Source organism: Chiroxiphia lanceolata, chromosome 30, assembly GCF_009829145.1.
Source record: "Chiroxiphia lanceolata isolate bChiLan1 chromosome 30, bChiLan1.pri, whole genome shotgun sequence".
NCBI classification, from domain to species: domain Eukaryota; kingdom Metazoa; phylum Chordata; class Aves; order Passeriformes; family Pipridae; genus Chiroxiphia; species Chiroxiphia lanceolata.
In genome coordinates this window covers 554,815-580,332 of record NC_045666.1, presented here as the reverse complement: position 1 = coordinate 580,332, position 25,518 = coordinate 554,815, and the positions used below count along the sequence as shown (strand labels likewise).

The window sequence follows — 25,518 nt, the reverse complement described above, 5'->3', positions numbered from 1 at the left end:
AGCCTCTTTCCTGCTCCCTGAACTCCCCCCGCTCCCTCTCCTGGAGTATTTTAATCAGGAAAACTAAATTATCCCCTCCCCCCATTCCATCTTTCCCGAGGCTCCAGGAAAAACAAACTGGGAAAACTGAGGCGGGAAAAGGGAAATGAAATCCGTGTCTGGTCCCAGAAATGTGGGAATTCCTATTCCCGAGTGGGCTGAGCCACTTCCATCCCTGGAAAAGGGCCGGGAGATGATCCCGGAATATCCACCTCGGGCATCACCTGCCCGCCAGGGGGCGCCCCGAGCCCGCTCCTGGAGCTCCGGGATCCTGGGAATGCGGGTCGGGAATGCGGGTCGGGAATGCGGGAGCCGCTTCCCTGCCCCTGCTCCCGCTTGTCTTCGGGAACGAGCGACACCTCGACCCCCCCAGCTGGAATGTCCGGGGCTCCCGTGTTCCCGGTTGGAATGTCCGGGGCTCCAGTGCTCCCAGCTGGAATGTCCAGGGCTCCAGTTCCACCGGCTGGAATGTCCAGGGCTCCGGTGTTCCCGGTTGGAATGTCCAGGGCTCCAGTGCTCCCAGCTGGAATGTGCAGGGCTCCAGTTCCACCGGTTGGAATATCTGGGGCTCCAGTTCCACCACTTGGAATGTCCAGAGCTCCAGTGTTCCCAGCTGGAATGTCCAGGGCTCCCCTCTCTGCCCATCCCAGTTTTATCCCAGACAACACGAGCCCTGTGTCCCTTTCCAGGAGGAAATTCCAGACCCTGTGTCCCTTTCCAGGAGGGAATTCAGAGCCCTGTGTTTCTGTCCCTTTCCAGGAAGGAATTCCAAGCCCTGTGTCCCTTTCCAGGAGGGAATTCCGAGCCTTGTGACCCTTTCCAGGACAGAATTCAGAGCCCTGTGTCCCTTTCCAGGAGGGAATTCAGAGCCCTGTGTCCCTTTCCAGGGAATTCCAAGCCCTGTGTCCCTTTCCAGGAGGGAATTCAGAGCCCTGTGTCCCTTTCCAGGGAATTCCAAGCCCTGTGTCCCTTTCCAGGAGGGAATTCCAAGCCCTGTATTCCCGCTCCTGTTCCTACCAGAGCAGGGAATTCATCTCTGGCCTCCCCCCCCTCACACAGTTGGGAATGACTTTGTTCCTCCGGCTGGGAATGACTTTTCCAAGGGCTCTGCAGGCTCCTGCCTCCAGAGGCAGCTCCGGGAACACTTGGGAATTGCCCAGAGCCCCCCTTCCCATCCCAACCAGACCCTGGAATGTCCTTCCCATCCTCTGCCTCCCATCCCGGGGAGCTGCTCCCAAAATTTGGATCTTCCAGGACCTCTGGGAAACCTGGAATGGTTGGGATCACCCAGGAAAGTCCCTCGGGAGCTCCAGGGAAACCCCCTGTGATCCCAAAGGGAATGAGGGGCTGGAGGGAATGGGGGTCCCGGGGACACGGGAATTCCCCCTTGGAGAGGGGCGGGAGGAGTTTGGGAAGGGAAAACTGTCCCTGAACTTTCCAGGAGAGCAGCAAAGAGCAGAGGGTTTCCCAAAATTTGGGTCCTCTGGGACTTATGGGAAACCTGGAATGGTTGGGATCTCCCAGGAAAATCCCTCAGGAGCTCCAGGGAAACCCCCTGTGATCCCAAAGGGAATGAGGGGCTGCAGGGAATGGGGGTCCCAGGGACACGGGAATTCTCCTGGGAAGCAATTCCAGCCTCCTCCGGTGCCGGAGCTCATCCGGAGCCCTCGGGTGAATCCTGCCGGGAAGGAATTCCCGCTCCAGGCGGTGGGAAATCGGGAAGGAACCCAGGACACGACGGATTTGGGGGGGACGGAACTTTATTGGAAGAGCCTCGACCCCAAGGAACGGGAGCTGCGGGAACAGGGATGTGCTGGGGGGTGTCTGTCCTACGGGAAGGGGGGAATGCGGGCGGGAATCCGGGAATTCCAGGGGGCTGCGTGCCTGGAGCTGGGAAGGGAAATCCTGCGGGATATTGGGATGGGCTGTGCCAGAGGCCACGGGAATGTCCCCAAACCGACCTGGGGTGGGAATGTGGCACCTCCAGGGAGCTCCAGGAGCTTTGGAGCCTCGGGATGGGCCGGGGTGGGATCCAGGGAAGGGTCAATCCCGGGGGAAGATCAATAAATACAAACACGGGGGGGATTTTCCAGCTTTTTGGGGAGCTCTGGATTGGATTTTAGGAAGGAATTCCTCCCCGGGAGGGTGGGAATGGATTTCCCAGAGGATTCTCCATCCCTTGGGAGCGTCCAAGGCCCCCGGGAGGGTGGAAAATGTCCCTGCCCGTGGAAAGGTGGGATGGGAGGAGCTTTGAGGGCCTTTAAGGTCGCTCCCAATCCAACCCATCCCGAGGTTTTAGGAATTCCTGCTAAATGGAAACCAATATCCCAATTTTTGGACAGTTTGTGTGGGGTCTGGAGCACCTGGAGAGGGAGAGGGAGCAGGAAAATCCCAAATCCCAGCGGGGAGGATTTCAGCTCCGGAGGGAAGGGATGAGGGGCCTCCCAAGGGCTGGACAATCCCAAGGATTGCCTGGAGTTGGGAATCCGGGGGGGACAAATCCCCCTGGGAGAGTGATTCCCTCTGGCTGGGAAAGCTGGACGGTGTTTTCCTTGGAAAACCACAGCAGGGAGCACCTCTGGGAGCAGGAGGAGGGGTTGGGGACACCGGGAAAGGGACAAAGTGGGGGAAGGACCCTCCCCCTCCTCCCCCAGGACATTCCCGGGGCGGCTGCAAATCCCCAGGGAAAGGTGGGAATGGGATGGGAATGGGAGAGTCCCGGAGGTCCTGGGATGGGAATGGGAATGGGACGGTCCTGGAGGTCCTGGGATGGGAACAGGAGAGTCCTGGAAGTCCTGGGATGGGGATGGGAACGGGAATGGGAGAGTCCTGGATGTCCTGGGATGGGAATGGGAATGGGAATGGGACGGTCCTGGAGGTCCTGGGATGGGAATGGGAATGGGAATGGGAGAGTCCCGGAGGTCCTGGGATGGGAACAAGAGAGTCCTGGAGGTCCTGGGATGGGAATGGGAATGGGAATGGGAATGGGAGAGTCCCGGAGGTCCTGGGATGGGGATGGGAACAGGACATTCCCGGAGGTGCCGGGTGGGTTCTGCTGGAGCAGGGTGGGGGTGGGGACAGGGACCCGCGGGATCCTCATCCCTCGGGAGGCCGGAATGTGGGACCAAGGGCTTTCCAGGTGTTTCCAGGTGTTTCCAGGTGTTTCCAAGTGTTTCCAGGTGTTTCCAAGTGCTTCTCAGGGTGAGGATCTTCCCATTGAGGATCTTCCCCGGTGGAATCCGAGCCCAGGAGGTCCCTGGGAGGGTCACTGGGCCCCCCGGAGGGTCTTTGTGCCGCCTCCGTTGGGCGAAGAGCCGGGAATTCCCTGCCCCGCTCCGGCAAAAAGCCGGGAATGGCACCGGGCGCTGGCGGAGACTGGAAGAGAGGGATGGGGGGGTCAGGAACGGCCCAGAACGGCCCCAATTCCCAAATTTTGGAGGGGTGGGAGCACTTACGGGGCCTGGGCCGGGAGCGGACGGCGCTGATGACGGCGGGGATGGGCTGCTCCAGGCTGGGGACGGAAGGACACGGATTAAACTCGGCCGGGGGGGGCAGGAACCGAGGGGGGAGCTCCGGGAACAGCCGGAATGGTTCCAGGGAACATCCAAGGAACCGAGGGGGGAGCTCCGGGAACAGCCGGAATGGTTCCAGGGAACATCCAAGGAACCGCAGGAGGAGCTCCGGGAACAGCCGGAATGGTTCCAGGGAACATCCAAGGAACCGAGGGGGGAGCTCCGGGAACAGCCGGAATGGTTCCAGGGAACATCCAAGGAACCACAGGAGGAGCTCCGGGAACAGCCAGAGAGATTCTGGGGAACATCCAAGGAACCACAGGAGGAGCTCTGGGAACATCTGGGGATGGTCTGGGCACCACCCCCCAGGGACATTCTGGAGAACATCTGGAGAGGTTCTGGAGAACACCCAGAGAACACCCAGAGGAGTTCTGGAGAACATCTGGAGAGGTTCTGGGGAACACCCAGAGAGGGTCTGGAGAACACCCAGAGAACCTCAGGAGGAGCTCTGGAGAACATCTGGAGAGGTTCTGGGGAACATCTGGGGATGGTCTGGGCACCACCCCCCAGGGACATCCTGGAGAACACCCAGAGAACATCTAGAGAAGTTCTGGAGAACATCTGGCGAGGTTCTGGAGAACATCTGGAGAGGTTCTAGGGAACATCCAGAGAGGTTCTGGGGAACATCTGGTGATGGTCTAGGGACCACCCAGAGACATCCTGGAGAACATCTGGAGAAGTTCCTGAGGAAAATCTAATAAATGCTAGAGAACATCTGGAGGTGTTCTGGAGAACATCCAAAGAGGGTCTGGAGAACATCTGGTGATGGTCTGGGCACCACCCAGAGACATCCTGGAGGACATCCTGGAGAACCTCTGGAAAATCTAATAAATGCTGGAGGACATCTAGAGGTGTTCTGGAGAACATCTGGAGAAGCTCTGGGGAACATCTGGAGAAGTTTTGGAAGCCTCAACCCGGGGAGTCCAGGGAAAAACTTGGGAGCAGCCAATGGGCCTGAGCCGCTGGGATTTGTCCTTCCCGTGGCCAAACCCAACTCCAAACTGAGGATTTGGGCAGCGGGGGCTGTCCCTGGAGAAGGTCCCTCCATCCCAACCCACCCCACGATCTCCTGATGTCCAGCCCAGCGATCCCAGTGTTCCCAGTTCACCTGCTCTCCTCCCCTTCCATGAGCTTCCTGTAGGTGAGGATCTCCACGTCCAGGGCCAGTTTGATGTTCATGAGCTCCTGGTGCTCCTTGACCAGCTGGGCCACGCGCTCCTTGTTCCTCTGCAGGGCCTCCTCCAGCCCCACCAGCTTGGCCTTGGCGTCCCGGAGCGCCGCCTCCCCCTGCTCGCCCGCCTCCCGGATGTGCTCCTCCAGGAACAGGCACTGGAGAGTTGGGAATGGGAATGGGAATGTCACAGGGACACCCGGAGTGCCAAGTCCCCCTGCTCGCCCCCCTCCCGGATGTGCTCCTCCAGGAACAGGCACTGGAGAGTCGGGAATGGGAATGGGAATGTCAGATGGGAAGGAATTCCACACCTGGAGGGGTGTCCCCCAACCAGGACACACCAGGACCTCTGTCCCCCACCCCAGGACACTCTTGGATGGTTGTCCCCTCCCCTCAGGACATGCCTGGAGGGTTGTCCCCCGTCCCAGGATGCTCCTGGACAGTTGTTCCCCCTTCCCGGGACACACCCCCAGGACACCCCAGGACCTGTGTCCGACCCCCAGGACACCCCCGGGGCCGTGTCCCCTCCCCCAGGACACCCCAGGACCTGTGTCCCCCACCCAGGACACCCCCAGGGCCATGTCCCCCTGCTCGCCCCCCTCCCAGATGTGCTCCTCCAGGAACAGGCACTGGGAATGGGAATGGCAATGGGAATGTCAGATGGGAAGGAATTCCACACCTGGAGGGGTGTCCCCCACCCCAGGACACTCCTGGAGGGTTGTCCCCCATCCCAGGATGCTCGTGGACAGTTGTTCCCCAATCCCGGGACACATCCCCAGGACACACCTGGAGGGGTGCCCAGGACACTCCTGGACAGTTGTTCCCCAATCCCAGAACACTCCTGTAGGATTGTCCCCCATCCCAGGACAGACCTGGAGGGGCGTCCCCCACTCTGGGACACACCCCAGGACACACCTGGATGGTTGTCCCCAATCCCAGAACACACCTGGACAGCTTTTCCTCATTCCAGGACACACCTGGACAGCTTTTCCTCATCCCAGGACACACCTGGACAGCTTTTCCTCATCCCAGGACACACCTGTAGGGTTGTGCCCCATCTTGGGACACACCCAACCCCCCCATTCCCACCTGGGACACGATTCCCAAGCGCAGTTTGGATGTGGATGTTCAGCTGTGTTCCCCCATGGATATTTCCATCCCCATTCCCACCTGGATCCTCTGGGACACGATTCCCAAGGGCAGTTCGGATTTGGATGTGGATGTTTTCCATCCCCATTCCCACCTGGCTCCTCTGGGACACGATTCCCAAGCCCAGTTTGGATGTGGATGTGGATGTTTTCCATCCCTATTCCCAGCTGGGACACGATTCCCAAGCCCAGTGTGGATGTTTTCCATCCCCATTCCCAGCTGGTTCCTCTGGGACACGATTCCCAAGCCCAGTGTGAATGTTTTCCATCCCCATTCCCACCTGGCTCCTCTGGGACACGATTCCCAAGCCCAGTTTGGATTTGGATGTGGATGTTTTCCATCCCCATTCCCAGCTGGGACACGATTCCCAAGCCCAGTGTGGATGTTTTCCATCCCCATTCCCACCTGGCTCCTCTGGGACACGATTCCCGAGCGCAGTTTCTGGATGCGGATGTTGAGCTCCGCGATCTCCCTCCGGCTCTCCAGGAGGTGCCCCCCGAACGTCCCGGCCTGGGAATGGCCCTCGCTCAGCTGGGGGGACATGGAATGGGAGCCAGGGATGATCCCGGCTCTTCCCAGTGCATCCCAGCCATTCCCAGTGCATCCCAGCCCTTCCCAGTGCATCCCAGCCCTTCCCAGTCTATCCCAGCCCTTCCCAGTGCATCCCAGCCCTTCCCAGCCTGATCCCAGCCCTTCCCAGTGCATCCCAACCATTCCCATTGTCATTCCAAGTTCATCTCAGCCCTTCCCAGACTGATCCCAGCCCTTCCCAGTGCATCCCTGCCATTCCCAGTGCATCCCAGCCGTTCCCAGTGTGCTCCCAGTTGTTCCCAGTCTATCCCAGTCCTTCCCATTCTGCTCCCAGCTGTTCCCAGTCTATCCTGGCCCTTCCCAGGCTGCTTCTGGCCCTTCCCAAGCTGATTTCCAGTGCCTCCCAGCCCTTCCCAGTGTGCTCCCATCCCTTCCCAGTGCCTCCCAGCCCTTCCCAGTGTGCTCCCAACCATTCCCAGTGCATCCCATCCCTTCCCAGTGCCTCCCAGAGATTCCCAGTCTGCTCCCAGACGTTCCCAGTGCATCCCAGCTGTTCCCAGTGTGCTCCCAGCCATTCCCAGTGTGCTCCCAGCTGTTCCCAGTGCCTCCCAGCCATTCCCAGTGCTCCCAGCCACTCCCAGTCTGCTCCCAGCCATTCCCAGTGCATCTCATCCCTTCCCAGTGCCTCCCAGCCATTCCCAGTCTGCTCCCAGACATTCCCAGTGCCTCCCAGCTGTTCCCAGTGTGCTCCCAGCCCTTCCCAGCACATCCCAGCCATTCCCAGTGCCTCCCAGCCATTCCCAGTCTATCCCAGCCATTCCCATTCTGCTCCCAGCCATTCCCAGTGTGCTCCCAGCTGTTCCCAGTGTGCTCCCAGCCATTCCCAGTGTGCTCCCAGCTGTTCCCAGTGCCTCCCAGCCATTCCCAGTGTGCTCCCAGCTGTTCCCAGTGCCTCCCAGCCCTTCCCAGTGCCTCCCAGCCATTCCCAGTGCCTCCCAGCCATTCCCATTCTATCCCAGCCATTCCCAGTGTGCTCCCAGCTGTTCCCAGTCTGCTCCCAGCCCTTCCCAGTGCCTCCCAGCCCTTCCCAGTCTATCCCAGCCATTCCCAGTCTATCCCAACCATTCCCATTCTGCTCCCAGCCATTCCCAGTGCCTCCCAGCCCTTCCCAGTGTGCTCCCATCCCTTCCCAGTCTGCTCCCAGCCATTCCCAGTGCCTCCCAGCCGTTCCCAGTGTGCTCCCAGCCGTTCCCAGTCTATCCCAGCCATTCCCAGACCTTCCTCCTGGAGAGAGCCTCTGCCTCGTGCCAGCTGTGCCGGGCCAGGCTCTCGTACTGGGCCCGAACGTCCTCCACGATGCGGGAAAGGTCCACGCGGCACGAGGGGTCGATGCCCAGGACCACCGAGATGTCCTGGAGCTCCGACAGCAGCTCCTGCAGCTCCTGCGGGATGGGAGCACGGGGAATGGCTGGGAATGGCTGGGGATGGCTGGGGATGGCTGGGGATGGCTGGGGATGGCTGGGAATGGTTGGGGATGGCTGGGAATGGTTAGGAATGGCTGGGAATGGCTGGGAATGGCTGGGGATGGCTGGGAATGGCTGGGAATGGCTGGGAATGGCTGGGGATGGCTGGGAATGGCTGGGAATGGCTGGGGATGGCTGGGAATGGCTGGGGATGGCTGGGGATGGCTGGGAATGGCTGGGAATGGCTGGGGATGGCTGGGAATGGCTGGGGATGGCTGGGGATGGCTGGGAATGGCTGGGAATGGCTGGGAATGGCTGGGAATGGCTGGGGATGGCTGGGAATGGCTGGGAATGGTTGGGAATGGTTAGGAATGGCTGGGAATGGCTGGGAATGGCTGGGAATGGTTGGGAATGGTTAGGAATGGCTGGGAATGGCTGGGAATGGCTGGGGATGGCTGGGGATGGCTGGGAATGGTTGGGAACAGCTGGGAATGTGGGATTGGGGTAGTGGGAATGGCTGGGAATGGGGGAGTGGGGTAGTGGGAATGGCTGGGAATGTGGGTCTGGGGAATGGCTGGGAATGGCTGGGAATGGCTGGGAATGTGGGATTGGAGAGCAGAAGGTGGCTGGGAATGTGGGATTGGGGGAGTGGGGAGTGGCTGGGAATGTAGGATTGGGGGAATGGGGAATGGCTCGGCTGGGAAGGGCCCGAAAGCCCGACCAGTCCCAGCTTTCCATGGGATCCCATCATCCCAGGGGGATCCAACCCGGCCTTGGACACTCCCAGGGATCCAGGGGCAGCCACAGCTTCTCTGGGAATTTCCTCCCAGCCCTCACTGCCCTCGCAGTCAAGGATTCCTTCCCAAAATCCCCCCTAAATCCCCCCTTTCCCAGTGGGAAGCCATTCCCTGTGTCTGTCCCTCCAGCCCTTGTCCCCAGTCCCTCTCCAGCTCTCCTGGAGCCCCTTCAGGCCCTGGAAAGGGCTCCAAGCTCTCCCTGGATCCTTCCCCCAGGGAATGTCAATATTCCCCTGCCAGGGGGTTTAACAGCTTGGAATGCTGGAATTCCAATAAATCCCCAGGATTCCCCCATTTCCATGAGCCTGCTGGGTGACATTTTCCAGGCCCTGGGATGGTTCTGCCTGAGGCTGGAGCAGCCTCGGGGTCCTTCCCTCCCTTCCCTGGGATCATCCCTGACCTTGGATCCCTGGGAAAGGAGGATGCTGGGATGTGGTTGGGATTCTCCAGCCCCTTCCCCACCTTTTCCAGGTGTCCCAACCTTGGAGTTCTACCCCTGAGTTCGGGAATTGGGATCAAACCCCGTCCCCGGGGAGCAGGAGCTGAGCCCCACTTTGGGATGAGCCGGGAATTCCTGCCCATTCCAGGGGAATCCAACCCCTTCCCCCCAAATTCCGAGGGGCCAAAGGAACCTCCTGACCCGACTCAAACTGGGAATGTGAGTGCAGGGACAGGGATTAACTCCTTAGACCCGGCCTAACCCACGGCACGGCCACGTTCAGCTCCTGTTCCACTGGAAATCCGGAAAAACTCCCTCTCTGGAGCGGATTTGCCCTCCCCAGAATTCCAGGTTTTCCTGAAGCCTCTCCCGGGGGTCTCACCTGCTCGTAGATGGATTTCTTGAGCTCCATCAGCTCCTGGAGCCCCTTGAGCTTCACCTCCAGCTCCGTGCGGTGCAGGGTGCTCACATCCAGGTCCTGTGGGAATGGGAAGGGACCGGGAATTTGGGATTAGGATCATTCCCACTGATCCCATCCCCCCAGAGGGATCCCTATCCAGGGGAGAGGCCAAGGATGGGGGTTGGAGCAATGTGGAGGGGGGAGATGGCCCTGGAGAAGGGAAGGATCCAGGGAGAGCTTGGAGAGGGCTGGAGAACCTTTGCCATGGAGAGAGACTGGGAGAGCTGGGAATGTTCCCCTGGAGAAGGGAAGGATCCAGGGACACCTTGGAGCCCCTTCCAGGGCCTGAAGGCTGGAGGGACAGACACAGGGAATGGCTTCCCAGTGCCAGAGGGCAGGGGGAGATGGGATATTGGGAAGGGATTCCTGGCTGGGGAGGGTGGGGAGGCCCTGGAATGGATTTCCCAGAGAAGCTGTGGCTGCCTCTGGATCCCTGGAAGTGTCCAAGGTGGGGCTGGATCCCCCAAAAACCAGCAGTGGGATCAGGACTGCTGGTCCTGGCTGAGCCTGGATTATCTCCAGGCTCTCCTGAGCCCCCCAGAGCTGCTCTGGAGCCCACCCAGGGAACATTCCCAGCCTTTCCCAGCCCTGGGGTCACCCAGAGGGGTTTCCTGGGAATCTCAGACCCTCCAGGGCAGGGAATTCCTGAGGGATCAGGGATGTTCTGACCCCCAGGTGCTTCCACTCCCATTCCTGCTGGATTTGGGAATGTTCCACCACTCCAAGCTCCTCCTCCAGACCTTTATCCCCCAAAACCAGTGGGACCAGGACTGCTGAGCTTGGCTGAGCCTGGATTATCTCCAGGCTTTTCTGAGCCCACCTAGAGCTGCTCAGGGAACATTCCCAGCCTTTCCCAGCCCTGGGGTCACCCAGAGGGGTTTCCTGGGAATCTCAGACCCTCCAGGGTAGGGAATTCCTGAGGGATCAGGGATGTTCTGACCCCCAGCTTCTTCCACAAGTGTCCCAGACTCCCATTCCTGCTGGATTTGGGAATGTTCCACCACTCCAACCTCCTCCTCCAGACCTTTATTCCCCCAAAACCAGCAGTGGGATCAGGACTGCTGGTCCTGGCTGAGCCTGGATTATCTCCAGGCTCTCCTGAGCCCACCCAACGGGAGCACAGAGGGGTTTCCTGGGAAGTTCAGACCCCCCCAGGACAGGGAATTCCCAGAGATCAGGGATGGTCTGACCCCCAGGTGCTTCCACTCCCATTCCTGCTGGATTTGGGAATGTTCCACCACTCCAACCTCCTCCTCCAGACCTTTATCCCCCCAAAACCAGCAGTGGGATCAGGACTGCTGGGCTTGGCTGAGCCTGGATTATCTCCAGGCTCTTCTGAGCCACTCCAGGGTTTTTTGGGAGCCACACGTGGCCCAGATTCCCTTTGGAATTGGGGTCACCACCCCCTGTCCTGCTCCAGACCTTTATCCCCCAAAACCAGTGGGACCAGGACTGCTGGTCCTGGCTGAGCCTGGATTATCTCCAGGCTCTTCTGAGCCCACCTAGAGCTGCTCAGGGAACAATCCCAGCCTTTCCCAGCCCTGGGGTCACCCAGAGAGGTTTCCTGGGAATCTCAGACCCCCCATTCCTGCTGGATTTGGGGCTGTTCCACCACTCCAAGCTCCTCCTCCAGACCTTTATCCCCCAAAACCAGCCCCGTGGGGCCAGGACTGCTGGTCCTGGCTGAGCCTGGATTATCTCCAGGCTCTCCTGAGCCCGCCCAGGTCCCAGATTTCCCAATCCCAGCCTTTCCCAGCCCATCCTGGTGGGATTTTTTCCCCCCCACGGACCTTTTTGAGCTCCATGAAGGTGAATTCCATCCCACTGCAGAGCCGGATTTCATCCTCGTACCTGGAAAAGGGGGAAAAGCCCCAAATTACATCCTGGGAAAACCTCAGGGCAGCTCCAGGTTGGTCTGGAGCCCCCCCAGATTTATCCAAAGCTCCCAGTTTTCCTCTCCCCCAGCTGGGATATCCCAGGCTGGGATCCCAGTCACATTCCAGGAGCTCTGGAATAACCCCGGGAGCGTTTTACGGCTGGAAAAGCCCCAGGAAGGGAGGAGGGAGTTTAATCCGGGCTTAATTCGGGGGCTGGGAAGCCTCAGGCCCCTCCCAGAGGGGGGAAGGGCGAGTTGGGCTTGGCCCAAATTCCTCAGTTTTCACCCCAAACCTTTCCCAGAGTCTGAGGGTCTTCCCAAGGGAAGGAAACTTGTGACAATTCCAAGAGTTCTGATGTCCCAGCTGATCCCAAAGGATTTGGGAAGTAACAAAGGGTCTGGCAAAGGAATTCCTGGAAAACAGAGCCCATGGAGCAGCTGGGAAAGGGTGAATTCCCAAATATCCTTGGGAGGAACCCGCAGGAGTTTAAATCCGGGTGGGATAAGGCAGGACCAAGTGGGTCCCAAAAATATCCAAACCTGCTCCCAAAAAATATCCAAACCTGCTCCCAAAAATATCCAAACCTGATCCCAAAAAATATCCAAACCTGCTCCCAAAAATATCCAAACCTGCTCCCAAAATAACATCCAAACCTGCTCCCAAAAACATCCAAACCTGATCCCAAAAAATATCTAAAACTGCTCCCAAAAAATACCGAAACCTGCTCCCAAAAAATACCTAAACCTGCTCCCAAAAATATCCAAACCTGCTCCCAAAAAATACCTAAACCTGATCCCAAAAATATCCAAACCTGCTCCCAAAAAATACCTAAACCTGATCCCAAAAAATATCTAAAACTGCTCCCAAAAAATACCTAAACCTGATCCCAAAAAATACCTAAACCTGCTCCCAAAAATATCCAAACCTGCTCCTAAAAAATATCTAAATCTGATCCCAAAAAATATCTAAATCCCCCCAAAAAATATCCCAACCTTCTCCCAAAAATATCCCAACCTGCTCCCAAAAATATCCCAACCTGCTCCCAAATCCCACCCCAACCCTCTCCCAGCCCTGCTGAGCCCCCCGGGAGTTAAGCCCGGCCTGTCCAGCCCAGGCTCAGCCAGGCCGGGCAGCCCGACCGGATCAACCAGTCTGGGATCTGCTCCGGGCCGGGAATGGGGGCCTGGAATGGGGGCTGGGAATGGGGGCCTGGAATGGGAGCCTGGAATGGGAGCTGGGAATGGGGGCCTGGAATGGGAGCTGGGAATGGGGGCCTGGAATGGGAGCCGGGAATGGGGGCTGGGAATGGGGACCTGGAATTTGGACCTGGAATGTGGGCCTGGAATGGGAGCCTGGAATGGGGACCTGGAATGGGAGCTGGGAATGGGAGCCTGGAATGGGGGCCTGGAATGTGGGCCTGGAATGGGAGCCTGGAATGGGAGCTGGGAATGGGAGCCTGGAATGGGGGCCTGGAATGTGGGCCTGGAATGGGAGCCTGGAATGGGAGCCTGGAATGGGGACCTGGAATGGGAGCCTGGAATGGGGGTCTGGAATAGGAGCTGGGAATGGGTGCCTGGAATGGGGACCTGGAATGGGGGTCTGGAATGGGGGCCTGGAATGGGGGCTGGGAATGGGTGCCTGGAATGGGGACCTGGAATGGGTGCCTGGAATGGGGGCCTGGAATGGGAGCTGGGAATGAGAGCCTGGAATGGGGACCTGGAATGGGGGCCTGGAATGGGAGCCTGGAATGGGAGCCTGGAATGGGAGCCTGGAATGGGAGTCCATCCCAGTCCATCCCAGTCAATCCTCATCAATCCCAGTTCATCCCAGTCCACCCCAGGCCATCCCAGTCCATCCCAGTCCATCCCAGTTCATCCCAGTTCACCCCAGACCATCCCAGTCCATCCCAGTCCATCCCAGTTCATCCCAGTCCATCCCAGTCCATCCCAGTCAATCCTCATCAATCCCAGTTCATCCCAGTCCACCCCAGGCCATCCCAGTCCATCCCAGTCCATCCCAGTCCATCCCAGTCCATCCCAGTTCATCCCAGTTCATCCCAGTGCATCCCAGTTCATCCCAGTCCATCCTCATCAATCCCAGTCCATCCCAGTCCATCCCAGTCCATCCCAGTTCATCCCAGTCCACCCCAGTCCATCCCAGTTCATCCCAGTTCATCCCAGTTCATCCCAGTCCATCCTCATCAATCCCAGTCTACCCCAGTCCATCCCAGTCCATCCCAGTTCATCTCAGTTCATCCCAGTCCATCCCAGTCCATCCCAGTTCATCCCAGTCCATCCCAGTTCATCCCAGTCCATCCCAGTCCATCCCAGTTCATCCCAGTCCATCCCAGTCTGTCCCAGTCCACCCCAAACCCACAGTTCCAAACTGGGAATTTATCCCTTGGAATCCCAGCGTGGAGCTGCCAAACCAATCCCACCTTCTCCCTGTGCCCCTGAACTCCTTGGAATTCCATTTGGATGAGTTTCCTGAATTCTTTGGAATTTAGTTTTTACAGGTTTCCTTCCCTCTCCCATTACCCAGGAAGGAGCTGGGATCCAGGATCCCAAATTCCCAAACCCGCACTTCCAAACTGGGAATTTCTCCCTCGGGAATCCCAGGCTGGATCTGCCAAACCAATCCCACCTTCTCCCTGTGCCCATGAATTCCCTGGAATTCCATTTGGATGGGTTTCCTTCCCTCTCCCATTACCCAGGAAAGAGTTGGGATCCCAAATTCCCAAACCTACACCTCCAAACTGGGAATTTTTCCCTTGAGAATCCCAGCCTGGAGCTGTCAAACCCATCCCACCTTCTCCCTGTGCCCTTGAATTCTTTGGAATTTGTGCCCCTGAATTCTTTGGAATTTAATTTTTATAGGTTTCCTTCCCTCTCCCATTGCCCACGAAGAGTTTGGGATCCCAAATTCCCAACAGTTCCAAAACTGGGAATTTCTCCCTGGGGATTTCTCCCTTGGGAATCCCAGCCTGGAGCTGCCAAACCAATCCCACCTTCTCCCTGTGCCCCTGAATTCTTTGGAATTTAATTTTTATAGGATTCCTTCCCTCTCCCATTGCCCACGAAGAGTTTGGGATCCCAAATTCCCAAACCCAACAGTTCCAAACTGGGAATTTCTCCCTTGGGAATCCCAGCCCGGATCTGCCAAACCCCTCCCACCCTCTCCCTGTGCTCCAGAGCTCCAAAGCCGCCCCTGGAATGTGGCCCCGGAGCCGGCCCCGGGCACCCACTTGCTGCGGAAGGCGTCCATGGTGCCGAGCACCTTCTCCAGCTCCCGCTCCAGGTTTTCCTGCTCCAGGCTCAGGGCCTTCCTCTCCTGGCTCATCCTGCCCATGAACTGCTCGTAGATGGCCCGGACGTCGGCGTCCGACTGGGAATTGTCCTGTTCCTTCAGGAAGTTCCACCTCGTGGTCAGCACCTTGTTCTGCTGCTCCAGGTCCTGCACCTGCGGGAGCGGAGCCGGAGCCGTCACACACCGGGAGCCGGAGCCGGAATTCCCGGTGGGAAAGGAGACCCCAGAGACCTCCTGGGAGTGGATCTGGGGCCATCAGAGGCTCTGGGAGCTGGAGCTCCCCATGGGAAAGGAGGAGACCCTGGAGATCTCCTGGGAGATCCGAGAGGGAAAGGAGACCCTGGAGACCTCCCGGGAGCTCCTGGTGGGAAAGGAGACCCTGGAGACCTCCTGGGAACTCCTGGAGGGAAAGGAGACCCTGGAGACCTCCCAGGAGCTCCTGGAGGGAAAGGAGACCCTGGAGACCTCCTGGGAGCAGATCCAGGGCTGTCAGAGGTCCCGGGAGCCGGAGCTGGCGCTCCTGGAGGGAAAGGAGACCCTGGAGATCTCCTGGGAGATCCAAGAGGGAAAGGAGACCCTGGAGACCTCCCAGGAGTGGATCCAGGGCTGTCAGAGGCTCCGGGAGCCAGAGCCAGAGCTCCCAGTGGGAAAGGAGATCCTGGAGACCTCCCCAGAGCTCCTGGTGGGAAAGGAGACCCTGGAGACCTCCCGGGAGCAGATTTGGGGCCGTCAGAGGCTCTGGGAGCTGGAGCAGGAATTCTCAGTGGGAAAGGACACCCTGGAGACCTCCCGGGAGCTCCCAGAGGGAAAGGAGACCCTGGAGATCTCCTGGGAGCTTCCAGAGGGAAAGGAGACCCTGGAAATCTCCTGGGAGCTTCCAGAGGGAAAGGAGATCCTGGAGATCTCCTGGGAGCTCCTGGTGGGAAAGGAAACCCTGGAAACCTCCCGGGAGTGGATCCAAGGCCATCAGAGGCTCTGGGAAGCGGAGCCAGAGCTCCTGGTGGGAAAGGAGACCCTGGAGACCTTCCGGGAGTTCCCAGAGGGGAAGGAGATCGTGGAGACCTCCCTGGAGCTCCTGGAGGGAAAGGAGACCCTGGAAAGCTCCCGGGAGCAGATCCAGGGCCATCAGAGGCTCCGGGAACTGGAGCAGGAATTCTGGGTGGGAAAGGAGACCCTGGAGATCTCCTGGGAGCTCCCAGTGGGAAAGGAGACCCTGGAGATCTCCTGGGAGCTCCCAGTGGGAAAGGAGACCCTGGAGATCTCCTGGGAGCTCCCAGTGGGAAAGGAGACCCTGGAGACCTCCCAGGAACTGTGGGAAGCAGCAGAGCTCCGGGGAAGGATGGAGGGGGATGGGAACATGGAATGGGGAGGGTTGGAAGGGAGCTGGGAGAACATCCAGGGAAGGAGGTGATGGGAACATGGGATGGGGAGGGTTGGAAGGGACCTGGGAGAGCATCCAGGGAAGGAGGGATTTGGGAGGTTTCCCTCGTTTCCCACCGGTTAATTCCGAGATCAAACACGGTCACGGCGCGAGAAATGTCAAATTCAACACGTTCACACCAAATTCAGCCCCCTCACATCAAATTCAACGTATTTACAGCAAATTCAACCCAATCACACCAAATTCAACACTTCCATATCACAACAAAAGCATTCACATCAAATTCAACACAATCACACCAAAATAAACACTTTCACATCAAAATAAACACATTCCCATCAAATTCAACACTTTCACACCAAATTCCCTGGGAGACGTTCCCACCCCTTTCTCATTCCCATTTTGAATCCAGGTCCTCATCCCAACCATTCCCTGGGATTCTCTGGGGGATATTCCCACCCCTTTCCTATTCCCAGGTAGTCCCAACCCCTCCAAGGTCCCTGAGGAGTTAATCCCAAACTCTCCAAGGTCACTGGGGAGTTAATCCCAAACTCTCCAAGGTCCCTGAGTTAATCCCAACCCCTCCAAGGTCCCTGAGGAGTTAATCCCAACCCCTCCAAGGTCCCTGGGGAGTTAATCCCAACCCCTCCAAGGTCCCTGGGGAGTTAATCCCAACCTCTCCAAGGTTCCTGAGTTAATCCCAACCCCTCCAAGGCCCCTGGGTTAATCCCAACCCCTCCAAGGTCCCTGAGTTAATCCCAACCTCTCCAAGGCCCCTGGGTTAATCCCAACCCTTCCAAGGCCCCTGGGTTAATCCCAACCCTTCCAAGGCCCCTGGGTTAATCCCAACCCCTCCCAGGCGGCCGGAGTTTGGCAATCCCAGATTCCCTGTGCTGCCTGAGCCGGGCTCTGCCGGGACCTGCCTGGGCTGGGCCTTGTTTTCCTTGGAGAAATCCTCCGGCCTCCTCCCGGGAGAGGAGCAGCCGCCCTTCCCTGGCTGTGATCCTTTGGGATCCTCCAGGAGAGGAGCAGCCGCCCTTCCCTGGCTGTGATCCTTTGGGATCCTCCAGGAGAGGAGCAGCCGCCCTTCCCTGGCTGTGATCCTTTGGGATCATCCCAGGAGAGGAGCAGCCGCCCTTCCCTGGCTGTGATCCTTTGGGATCCTCCAGGAGAGGAGCAGCCGCCCTTCCCTGGCTCTGGATCCCTTGGGATCCTCCAGGAGAGGAGCAGCCGCCCTTCCCTGGCTCTGGATCCCTTGGGATCATCCCAGGAGAGGAGCAGCCGCCCTTCCCTGGCTCTGGATCCCTTGGGATCATCCCAGGAGAGGAGCAGCCGCCCTTCCCTGGCTGTGATCCCTTGGGATCCTCCAGGAGAGGAGTAGCCGCCCTTCCCTGGCTGGGGATCCCTTGGGATCATCCCAGGAGAGGAGCAGCCGCCCTTCCCTGGCTGTGATCCCTTGGGATCATCCCAGAAGAGGAGCAGCCACCCTTCCCTGGCTGGGGATCCCTTGGGATCCTCCAGGAGAGGAGCAGCCGCCCTTCCCTGGCTGGGGATCCCTTGGGATCCTCCAGGAGAGGAGTAGCCGCCCTTCCCTGGCTGTGATCCTTTGGGATCATCCCAGGAGAGGAGCAGCCGCCCTTCCCTGGCTGTGATCCCTTGGGATCATCCCAGGAGAGGAGCAGCCGCCCTTCCCTGGCTCTGGATCCCTTGGGATCATCCCAGGAGAGGAGCAGCCGCCCTTCCCTGGCCGTGGATCCCTCGGGATCCCCCCGAGCTCCCATGGAGCTGGGATGAGTTCCCAGCTCAGTTTAGGTGCAGGATTTGAGCCAGGCCTGACTCTCAGGCCAGCAGGGCCTCCCCGGCTCTTCCCGGTTCTTCCCAGGATGAGGGGATCCTGCCCTGGAGACGCTGCCCGGCCTTGTTAAGCCAAGAGCAGGACAGGTCTGACTCCCTGGGCCATGAGGCCGACGTTCCCAGCCTGGCCAGGCCGGGCTCAAGGCCTTGGGAGGGCTCCTGAGAGCCTGGAGAGCGTCCTGTTTCCTAAAACCAGATCTGTCCTCACTAAAACCGGACTTGTCCCCTCTAAAACCAGATCTGTCCTCTCTAAAACCGGATCTATCCTCACTAAAACCAGACCTGTCCTCTCTAAAACTGGATCTATCCTCACTAAAACCGGATCTATCCTCACTAAAACCAGACCTGTTCTCTCTAAAACTGGATCTATCCTCACTAAAACCGGATCTATCCTCACTAAAACCAGACCTGTCCTCTCTAAAACCGGATCTATCCTCACTAAAACTGGATCTATCCTCACTAAAACCAGACCTGTCCTCACTAAAACCGGATCTATCCTCACTAAAACCAGACCTGTCCTCTCTAAAACCGGATCTATCCTCACTAAAACCGGATCTATCCTCACTAAAACCAGACCTGTTCTCTCTAAAACTGGATCTATCCTCACTAAAACCGGATCTATCCTCACTAAAACTGGATCTATCCTCACTAAAACCAGACCTGTTCTCTCTAAAACTGGATCTATCCTCACTAAAACCAGATCTATCCTCACTAAAACTGGATCTATCCTCACTAAAACCAGACCTGTTCTCTCTAAAACTGGATCTATCCTCACTAAAACCAGACCTGTTCTCTCTAAAACTGGATCTATCCTCACTAAAACCAGATCTATCCTCACTAAAACCAGACCTGTTCTCTCTAAAACTGGATCTATCCTCACTAAAACCGGATCTGTCCTCACTAAAACTGGATCTATCCTCTCTAAAACCGGATCTATCCTCACTAAAACCAGACTTCTCCTCTCTAAAACCAGACCTGTCCTCACTAAAAGCAGGTCTGGAGTTCCCCAGACCAGACCTATCGTCCATAAATGAGACCTAATACCCCTAAAACCAGACCTATCCTCCCCAAAACCAGACCTGCCATCCCCCAAACCAGCCCTAACACCCCTAAATCCAGGTTTATCCTCCCTAAATGACACTGAACACCCCTAAAACCTCTCCCTAGATGAGACCAAGCCCCCTAAAACCAGATTTATCCTCCCTAAAAGCAGACCTGTCATCCCCAAAATCAGACCTGTCATCCCCCAAACCAGCCCTAACATCTCTAAACCCAGATTTATTGTCCCCAATGAGACATAACACCCCTAAGACCAGACTTCTCATCCCCCAAACCAGCCCTAACACCCCTAAATCCAGGTTTATCCTCCCTAAATGAGAATGAATACCCCTAAAACCAGACCTACCCTCCCTAAAAACAGACCTATCATCCCCAAAACCAGCCCTAACACCCCTAAATCCAGGTTTATCCTCCCTAAATGGTACTGAACATCCCTAAAACCAGACCTACCCTCCCTAAATGAGACGTAACACCCTTAAAACCAGACCTACCCTCCCCAAAACCAGCCCTAACACCCCTAAATCCAGATTTATCCTCCCTAAATGAGACCGAGCACCCCTAAAACCAGACCTACCCTCCCTAAATGAGACCAGACACCCCTAAAACCAGACCTATCCTCCCTAAAAGCAGACCTATCAACCCCAAACCCAGACTTGTCATCCCCAAAACCAGCCCCAACACCCCTAAATCCGGATTTATCCTCTCTAAAACCAGAGCTCTCATCCCCCAAACCAGCCCTAACACCCCTAAATCCAGGTTTATCCTCCCTAAATGATACTGAACACCCCCAAAACCAGCCCTAACACCCCTAAAATCAGACCTACCCTCCCTAAATGATACTGAACATCCCTAAAACCAGACTTACCCTCCCTAAATGAGACATAACACCCCTAAAACCAGACCTACCCTCCCCAAAACCAGCCCTAACACCCCTAAATCCAGACCTACCCTCCCTAAATGAGACCGAGCCCCCCTAAGCCCAGCCCTGCCCTCTCTAAATGAGACTGGACACCCCTAAAACCAGACCTATCTTCCCTAAAACCAGACCTACCCTCCCTAAATGAGACTGGACACCCCTAAAACCAGACCTACCCTCCCCAAACCAGCCCTAACACCCCTAAATCCAGGTTTATCCTCCCTAAATGGTACTGAACATCCCTAAAACCAGACCTACCCTCCCTAAATGAGACATAACACCCCTAAAACCAGACCTACCCTCCCCAAAACCAGCCCTAACACCCCTAAAACCAGACCTACCCTCCCTAAATGAGACCGAGTCCCCCTAAGCCCAGCCCTGCCCTCTCTAAATGAGACTGGACACCCCTAAAACCAGACCTATCTTCCCTAAAACCAGACCTACCCTCCCTAGATGAGACTGGACACCCCTAAAACCAGACCTACCCTCCCTAGATGAGGCCGAGCCCCCTGAAACCCCTCCTCAGGTGAGCCCGAGCCCCCCTGAGCCCAGCCCTGCCCTCTCTAAATGAGACATAACACCTCTAAAACCAGACCTATCTTCCCTAAAACCAGACCTACCCTCCCTAAATGAGACATTACACCCCTAAAACCAGACCTACCCTCCCTAAATGAGACTGGACACCCCTAAATCCAGACCTACCCTCACCTAAATGAGGCTGAGCACCCCTAAAACCAGACCTATCCTCCCTAAAAGCAGACCTATCATCCCCAAACCCAGACCTGTCATCCCCAAAACCAGCCCTAACATCTCTAAACCCAGATTTATCCTCCCTAAAACCAGAGCTCTCATCCCCAAAACCAGCCCTAACACCCCTAAATCCAGATTTATCCTCCCTAAATGAGACCAAGCCCCCCTAAAACCAGACTTATCCTCCCTGAGACGTAACACCCTTAAAACCAGACCTGTTTTCCCTAAAAACAGACCTATCATCCCCCAAACCAGCCCTAACACCCCTAAATCCAGATTTATCCTCCCTAAATGAGAATGAACACCCCTAAAACCTCTCCCTAGATGAGACCGGACACCCCTAAAACCAGATTTATCCTCCCTAAAACCAGACCTGTCATCCCCAAAACCAGCCCTAACACCCCTAAAACCAACCCTACCCTCCCCAAAACCAGCCCTAACACCCCTAAATCCAGACCTACCCTCCCTAAGTGAGACATTACACCTCTAAAAACAGACGTATCTTCCCTAAAACCAGACCTACCCTCCCTAGATGAGACCGAGCACCCCTAAAACCAGACCTACCCTCCCTAGATGAGACCGAGCACCCCTAAAACCAGACCTACCCTCCCTAGATGAGGCCGAGCCCCCCTGAAACCCGTCCCCAGGTGAGCCCGAGCCCCCCTGAGCCCGGCCCCGCGTGGCCAAGGCCGGACCTTCTCGATGAGCGTCACGAACTGGTTGTTGAGCGCTTTGATCTCGTCCTTCTCCTGCCGCCGCAGCTCCTGCAATTCCGGATCCACGGCCAGGCTCGGGGCGGGGGGGGCCCGGAGCGGCCCGGCCGTGCCCAGGGGGGTCCGGGGGGGACCCTCGGGGGTCGCCGCCTCGTCGGGACCCGCGGCCCGAGCCCGGCTCATGCCCCGAGCCGAGCTCAGGGAGCCGCCGGCAAAGGCTGAGCTCGGGTTCGTCATGAGCCGGGACGCGGCTCCTGCCCGGGGACGGGACGGGACGGGACGGACGGGGGGGAAAAAGGGGGAAAACAAACCAAGGGAGGGATGGATTTGGGAGGGGAGGGAGTGGCGGAGCGGAGGGTGGGAGCTGAGGCGGGCGGGGAGGGAATTCCAGCGGCGGGAGGTGCCCTGGGCCGGGCAGGGCGGGCCCGCTGATGTCACCCGGGGACAGCGCCGGCTCCCGGGATGAGCTCCCGCTCCCTCCCCGGCCCTTCCCTCCTTCCCTCGGCAGCTCCCCTGGAATGCGGAGGCACCGGCGGCTCCTGCTCCCTTCCTGGCCCTTCCTTTTCGAGTTTCTGTGTCCTCCTGTTCCAATCCCGGGTCCTTCTCCAGTCCCCGTGTTCTTTCATTCCAATCCCGGATCCTTTTCCAGTCCCTTCGTCCTCCTGTTCCAATCCCGGGTCCTTCTCCAGTCCCCTGTCCTTTCATTCCAATCCCGGGTCCTTCTCCAGTCCCTTCGTCCTCCTGTTCCAATCCCGGGTCCTTCTCCAGTCCCTGTGTCCTTCTCTGAAACCAGCCCTAACATCCCAAATCCAGATTTATCCCCCCCAAACCCAGACCTATCATCCCTAAATCCAGACCTATCCTCCCTAAAACCAGACCTATCATCCTTAAATCCAGACCTATCCTCCCTAAAACCAGACCTATCCTCCCCAAATCCAGCCCTAACATCCCTAAAGCCAGATTTATCCTCTGCAAAACCAGACCTAACATCCCTAAATCTAGATTTGTCCTCCCCAAAATCAGACCTAACACCCCTAAATCCAGATTTATCCTCCCCCAAACCAGCCCCAACATCCCTAAAACCAGCCCTATCTTCCCTAAATCCAGACCTATCCTCCCTAAATCCAGACCTATCCTCCCTAAATCCAGACCTATCCTCCCTAAATCCAGACCTATCCTCCCTAAATCCAGACCTATCCTCCCTAAATCCAGCCCTATCATCCCCAAAACCAGCCCTAACATCCCCAAAAACAGCCCTATCCTCCCTAAAACCAGCCCTATCCTCCCTAAAACCAGCTCTACCCTCCCTAAAACCAGCCCTATCCTCCCTAAAACCAGCCCTATCCTCCCTAAAACCAGCCCTATCCTCCCTAAAACCAGCCCTATCCTCCCTAAAACCAGCCCTATCCTCCCCAGACGCCGGTGGGTGGAATCCCGACCGTCCCCGGATGCCGAGTGATCCCGGGATGTCCCGCTCTGGATCTGCCCCTGTCCCCGGTGCGGGGCCGGTTGGGAGGCCGAGCTTTGGGCGCGGTTTAAGAGTCACTTAAACCACCCCGGGAGCCTCGGAGGGGCTTCAACCTCTGCTGCCGACACTGCAGGGACGGGGGGATGAGACGGAGGAGGGGACACTGCAGGGACAAGGAGGGGACACTGCAGGGACACTGCAGGGACAGGGGGGACACTGCAGGGACAGGGGAGACACTGCAGGGACAAGGAGGGGACACTGCAGGGACACTGCAGGGACAGGGCAGGGACAGGGGGGACACTGCAGGGACAGGGGGGACACTGCAGGGACAATGAGGGGACACTGCAGGGACACTGCAGGGACAGGGGGTGGGACAAGGGGACACTGCAGGGACAAGGAGGGGACACTGCAGGGACAGGGGGGACACTGCAGGGACAAGGAGGGGACACTACAGGGACAAGGAGGGGACACTGCAGGGACACTGCAGGGACAGGGGGACACTGCAGGGACAGGGGAGACACTGCAGGGACAGGGGAGACACTGCAGGGACAGGGGAGACACTGCAGGGACAAGGAGGGGACACTGCAGGGACGGGGGGACACTGCAGGGATGTGGGGACACTGCAGGGACAATGAGGGGACACTGCAGGGATGGGGGGACACTGCAGGGACAATGAGGGGACACTGCAGGGATGGGGGGACACTGCAGGGATGTGGGGACACTGCAGGGACAATGAGGGGACACTGCAGGGATGGGGGGACACTGCAGGGACAATGAGGGGACACTGCAGGGATGGGGGGACACTGCAGGGATGTGGGGACACTGCAGGGACAATGGGGGAACACTGCAGGGACAAGGGGGACACTGTAGGGACAGGGGGGACACTGCAAGGACGGGGGGAACACTGCAGGGACAATGAGGGGACACTGCAAGGACGGGGGGGACGCTGCAGGGACAATGGGGGGACACTGCAGGGACAAGGAGGGGACACTGCAGGGACAATAAGGGGACACTGCAGGGACAGGGGGGGACACTGCAGGGACAGGGGGTGGGACGAGGGGACACTGAAGGGACAGGGGGACACTGCAGGGACAGGGGGACACTGCAGGGACAGGGGGTGGGACGAGGGGACACTGCAGGGACAGGGGGACACTGCAGGGACAGGGGGTGGGACAGGGGGACACTGCAGGGACAGGGGGACACTGCAGGGACAGGGGGACACTGCAGGGACAGGGGGTGGGACGAGGGGACACTGCAGGGACAGGGGGACACTGCAGGGCCGGGGGTGGTCCCAGGTGGGAATTCCAGCCCGGCCTGGGGGGCTCTGTGGGCCCTGGCTGAGGGGTGGTTGGGGGGGCTCTCGGCCTTCCTGAGCTCCTCCCCATCCCTGCTCCTTCTCCCCCTCGCTTTCCCCTTCTCCCTTCCCATTCATCCCTTCCCTCTCTCACTTTCCCCTTCTCCCTTCCCATTTATCCCTTCTCTCTGTCACTTTCCCCTTCTCCTTTCCCAATTATCCCTTCCCTCTCTCACTTTCCCCTTCTCCCCTCTCTCTTATTCCTCCTCTTTCATTTATCCATCTCCCCCCTCACCGATTCCTTCTCTCACTTCTCCCTTCTCCCCCTTCATTCCTTCTCTCTCACTTTTCTCCTTCCTTACTTATTCCATCTCCCTTCTCCCTTATTCCATCTCCCTTCTCCCTTTTTCCATCTCCCTTCTCCCTTTTTCCGTCTCCCTTCTCCCTTTTCCGTCTCCCTTCTCCCTTATTCCATCTCCCTTCTCCCTTATTCCATCTCCCTTCTCCCCTCTCCCTTATTCCACCTCCCCTTTCACTTTTCCCTTCTCCCCTCTCATTCTTTCCTTCTCCCCCTCCCACTTGTCCCTTCTCCCTCTCACTTTTCCCTTCTCCCCTCTCACTTATCCCTTCCCTCCCTCACTTTTCCCTTTTCCCTCTCACTTTTCCCTTTTCCCTCTCACTTTTCCCTTTTCCCTCTCACTTTTCCCTCTTCCCTCTCACTTTTCCCTCTTCCCTTTCACTTTTCCCTCTTCCCTCTCACTTTTCCCTCTTCCCTCTCACTTTTCCCTCTTCCCTTTCACTTTTCCCTCTTCCCTCTCACTTTTCCCTCTTCCCTCTCACTTTTCCCTTCTTCCCTGTCACTCATCCCTTCCCTCCCTCACTTGTCCCTTTTCCCTCTCACTCATCCCTTCCCTCCCTCACTTTTCCTTTCCCTCCCTCACTTGTCCCTTTTCCCTCTCACTTTTCCCTTCTCCCCTCTCACTCATCCCTTCCCTCCCTCACTTTTCCCTTTTCCCTCTCACTTTTCCCTTTTCCCTCTCACTTTTCCCTTCTCCCCTCTTCCCTATCCCTTCTTTCCAGGCTCATCCCCCCTCCTGGTGTCCCATTTCCACTCCCACCTCCCCTTTTCCTTCCTTTCGGTGCCCGCCCGGACCCGTCACCTCCCGCTCCTCCTCCGGCCCCTTCCCCGCTTCGTTTTGGGATCCCAAATCAACCCCCTTTGGGGATCCCAAATCAACCCCCTTTGGGGATCCCAAATCAACCCCTTTTGGGATCCCAA

The 25,518-nt window shown here is 57.8% G+C and overlaps 1 protein-coding gene and 2 long non-coding RNA genes across 11 annotated transcripts; all 3 read right to left on the bottom strand.

The window, feature by feature from the left end:
- Positions 1–1,881: 1,881 nt before the first annotated feature.
- LOC116800032 (keratin, type II cytoskeletal 80-like) lies at positions 1,882–22,877 on the bottom strand. Of its 8 annotated transcripts, none has more exons than XM_032713551.1 (11): positions 22,398–22,877; positions 22,131–22,334; positions 21,460–22,090; positions 14,743–14,957; positions 11,412–11,472; positions 9,544–9,639; positions 7,740–7,904; positions 6,337–6,462; positions 4,720–4,940; positions 3,495–3,550; positions 1,882–3,414 (listed from the first exon to the last, which is right to left on the bottom strand). In XM_032713551.1, exons 2-11 carry the CDS (start codon positions 22,277–22,279, stop codon positions 3,305–3,307), a joined length of 1,830 nt encoding a protein of 609 aa, XP_032569442.1. In that variant the 5' UTR covers positions 22,280–22,334; positions 22,398–22,877; the 3' UTR covers positions 1,882–3,304. The 8 variants fall into 8 exon arrangements, with proteins under 8 accessions (XP_032569442.1, XP_032569445.1, XP_032569446.1 ...); XM_032713554.1 differs by having other exon boundaries at positions 22,131–22,339; positions 22,424–22,877; XM_032713555.1 differs by having other exon boundaries at positions 22,131–22,402; positions 22,508–22,877.
- LOC116800038 lies at positions 19,091–19,997 on the bottom strand. Its single transcript, XR_004361163.1, has 3 exons — positions 19,919–19,997; positions 19,614–19,709; positions 19,091–19,303 (listed from the first exon to the last, which is right to left on the bottom strand). It is a non-coding gene; the product is annotated as an uncharacterized LOC116800038 (long non-coding RNA).
- Positions 20,246–21,170, bottom strand: LOC116800037. Of its 2 annotated transcripts, none has more exons than XR_004361161.1 (3): positions 20,888–21,170; positions 20,631–20,824; positions 20,246–20,309 (listed from the first exon to the last, which is right to left on the bottom strand). It is a non-coding gene; the product is annotated as an uncharacterized LOC116800037 (long non-coding RNA). The 2 variants fall into 2 exon arrangements; XR_004361162.1 differs by lacking the exon at positions 20,246–20,309 and adding an exon at positions 20,442–20,495.
- Positions 22,878–25,518: the final 2,641 nt, after the last annotated feature.